This window comes from Lepeophtheirus salmonis, unplaced genomic scaffold (assembly GCF_016086655.4).
Source record: "Lepeophtheirus salmonis unplaced genomic scaffold, UVic_Lsal_1.4 unplaced_contig_12271_pilon, whole genome shotgun sequence".
NCBI classification, from domain to species: Eukaryota; Metazoa; Arthropoda; class Copepoda; order Siphonostomatoida; family Caligidae; genus Lepeophtheirus; species Lepeophtheirus salmonis.
Window position 1 is genome coordinate 29,689 of NW_027289962.1, and position 3,981 is coordinate 33,669.

Genomic DNA, 3,981 nt, shown 5'->3' on the forward strand with positions numbered 1-3,981 from the left:
TTAATTAAAAAAAATAATTTAAAATTTTTTAAATTTTTAAGTTTCTTTAATCAATTTTTTTGCTCTTTTAGTCATCAAATTATTAATATAATCAATACGTTCAGTCAAAGTTGGATGGGAATAATTATAGAACGAATAAAGATAATCAGGAGAAGGATTGCTCTTATTTTTCTTAAACAACACAACCAAAGCCTCTTTCAAATGATCACCGTAATTATTATCTACCGCATATTTATCAGCCTGTTTTTCCATCAATCTTGTTACAAAATTAGTTAAAATGTTTGAAATGATGTTAAAAACACTCAAAGCTTCGCTAAAGTACAACAATTTTAGAATTAAAGGAGTTTCATGACTTTTTGAAAAGTTAAAAACTAATGAGTCATTATTTAGAAACTTTTGCAAAAGAAATACGAAAAAGAATTCCCATTTAAATGCCATCAACAAATTGATAAAAGTGTGATATTTTTCCCAATGACCAATCTCATGTGCAAGAACACCCATTATCTGGTCATCTGTCATACCACTCTGTAATAAGGTGTCATAAATAACAATTTGTTTTTCCTTGAAAAGACCAATAAAAAAAGCATTACCATGTCCTGATCTTTTGCTACCGTCCATTTCATAGATTTTCTTAACAGGGAATTTCTTCTTTTCTGCAAATTCTCTGATTTTGTTTAAAAGTTCTCCTTCATTAATTGGTTTGAATTTGTTGAATAATGGGAGGATAAATATTGGGAAGAGAATTATGACTATTAATTAAAAATGACCATAAAGACGAATAAGAATATGTAAAACTCTTTGAAAGTGTTAATAATTATTGAAGCAGGAATGTAGAATATTAAAAATATTACTGAAGATAGAAATGTTTGCTTAATTTTATCAATATAAAATGTTTTAACAGTCATTTTGTTAAATCCATGTTTTTCCTCAATAATGAAATTGCTAATTGCCTCAAATGGTAGAAAAACTATCTGGTAAATGATATCATAAACGATATAAAAAATTATTTCGTTAATAAGTGGAGGAAAGTTCAAATAACTGTTTAAAGTTCTGTATCCTAAATACAGAATGTTAAAGTAGAGAATAGAAACAGTAAATGCAACTCTGAAAATTTCTGCAAAAAATGAAAAAACTTGTTTGTCCCAGGAATATGAAATCATTTGAGCTTCCTCTTCATCTGTGAAATATTTTTCAACTTTATCGGGTATTTTTCTTGTAAGAGAAACTATTTGTCTTAGTATTAGGTATTCTGTTACTAAAAGATTTATTAGTTTAATTATTATTACAGTCTTTATCATGTTTTTTATTTTTATTAAAAAAATTATTTTTAAAATTATTATATTTTTTAATTTAAATTTAACTTTATTATTAGTCATTTTTTTATATTTAATATTGTAATTGTATTATTAGTCATTTTTTATTTATATTTAATATTGTATATTTAATATATAATATTTAGACATTTTTTTATATTTAATATATAATATTGTAATTGTATTATTTTTTTATATTTAATATATAATATTGTAATTGTATTATTAGACATTTTTTTATATTTAATATATAATATTGTAATTGTATTATTAGACATTTTTTTATATTTAATTTTATTGTATTTTAGACATTTTTTTATATTTAATATATAATATTGTAATTGTATTATTAGACATTGTTTTTAGACATTTTTTTTTTTATATTTAATATATAATATTGTAATTGTATTATTATTGTATTATTATATTTAATATATAATATTGTAATTGTATTATTAGACATTTTTTTATATTTAATATATAATATTGTAATTGTATTATTAGACATTTTTTTATATTTAATATATAATATTGTAATTGTATTATTAGACATTTTTTTATATTTAATATATAATATTGTAATTGTATTATTAGACATTTTTTTATATTTAATATATAATATTGTAATTGTATTATTAGACATTTTTTTTTTTAATATTTAATATATAATATTGTAATTGTATTATTAGACATTTTTTTAATTTAATATATAATATTGTAATTGTATTATTAGACATTTTTTAATGTTTAATATTGTAATATAAATTTAGTTTAATTATTTGTCTCAGACCGAATGGCGCAATGGTAGCGCGTTAGATTCCAGTCCTGAAGGTTGTAGGTTCGAATCCTGCTTCGGTCAATTTATGCAATTCTTTTTTCTTATTTTCCTCTATCTGTCTAATACCCTCAAGCTCTCCTTTTACCAAATACTGCAACAAAACACCTCCTCCCGTGCTTCTTTCTTCTAATCTTATATTCAACATATCAAGTGCTGTGTTAGTATCACCTCCTGCAATTATTAAATTTCCATTTATACTTTTATATTTTAAAATATTAAAAAGTTTTTCAGTACCACTTCTTGACTCAAGTTTCTCATAGATTCCTGGAGTACCGTTTAAAAATACATTACTACTTTCATCCAAATATGATGTAATCATACCAATGGTTTTAGGACCTATGTCTATATTTTCGTATTTGTTAATATTTTTTTTATATTCTTTTATACCCAAAATGTTTATATTTCCTCTCATATCAATACATTTAATATCTACAGGCATTATATATTTATCATCTTCTTTATTTTCTATAACAGTATCAATCAACTTTCCCAAAATTATAGTTTTACAATTTAAACTTCGAGCAAGTTTTAACTTATCAGTTTTACATCCCCCTATTATTGCAAGATCAGTTTTCTTCAGTTTATTTATAATTTTCAATTCCTTATAGACCAATGGACCTGTGTATATGGGCATTTTAGCATCTAGTTCCTTACAATTTCTGTGTGAAACACCAAACGCGTCAAATACAATAACATCAAACCTATCTTCGAAGAATTTAGCATCCAAATCATAAAACCTCATATTCTCAAGCATCTCGAATTGGTTTGTTCCAACTTTATCTGGTGTTACTAGTCTAAGCATGGGATAAGTGATTAACAACTTTTCAAAAACTCTCCTAACAGAATATTCTTTTATATCATTATTGTTTTTATCACTACCATTATAAGTATATTCTTTAGAATATTCTTTTCTTTTATTATCATCACCATCATTATAGTTATAACTATTATTATTGTTATTATACTCTTTTTTATTAGAAGACAAAGACAATTTAGACGGTCTTCCAAGATGCGTGCCAATTAAGAATGATTTAGAATGCTTAAGAACCAAATTTATAGTTTCGTATGATTCTAAAATTTTTAAAGGTGTCTGTTTGTAGTTTTTTGGTACGTTGAGGTCTAATCTGATAAATACTTTTTTATTTGCTATAATGTTTTTCATCATTATCATATTTTGTTATTGTTGTATGTGTTTAAATAAAAAAATATTATTTAAATTAATAATAATAAAATAAAATAATAATAAAATTTTTTTTAATATGTAAAAAATATCATAGTAAAATTTTATTTGTAAGTAGTATACTTTTAAATTTGACTATATTATAAATATATTATAAAAATAAGAGTTATACATTATATAGAATAATATTAATATCATTCTACTTAGTATATGAAAATTTATATTTATAAAACTTTTTTTTATTAAAATTCCTCATTCAAAAATTTAAATTTCCCTTTTTAGTTCTAACAATAAAATCAGCAATCGGATTCGACAATATAAATTCCTCATAACTCGTTGAATGATATACAAAAAACAAAGTATCCATCTCTCTCAACAACTTTACAAAAAAATTATATTCTGGCTCTATTTTTAGATATGGACAATTTTCATAAAACGTGAATTCGAGTGCAAAAATTTTTTTCTGAAAAAAGTCTTCAAACTTCCACGTGATAGCTGAAATTTGGTAGAATCTTTTACTAACATTAGATTATCATGATGGTTCTCTATTACTATGTTTCTCTCCTCTAGTTTTGTAATAATATTCATCATATCAAGTGGTCTTATGTAATAATTATTAAACTTTACATATCCATCCTCGTAAAATGATT

General features: G+C 22.8%; 1 protein-coding gene across 1 annotated transcript; it reads right to left on the minus strand.

Annotated features, from left to right (window-relative positions):
* Nucleotides 1-2,125: 2,125 nt before the first annotated feature.
* On the minus strand, nucleotides 2,126-2,905 carry LOC121130810 (phosphoglycerate kinase-like). The gene is made up of 3 exons (XM_040726482.1): nucleotides 2,539-2,905; nucleotides 2,386-2,493; nucleotides 2,126-2,322 (listed from the first exon to the last, which is right to left on the minus strand). The coding sequence occupies exons 1-3, from the start codon at nucleotides 2,903-2,905 to the stop codon at nucleotides 2,126-2,128; spliced, it is 672 nt and encodes a 223-aa protein (XP_040582416.1).
* Between the last annotated feature and the right edge of the window lie 1,076 nt (nucleotides 2,906-3,981).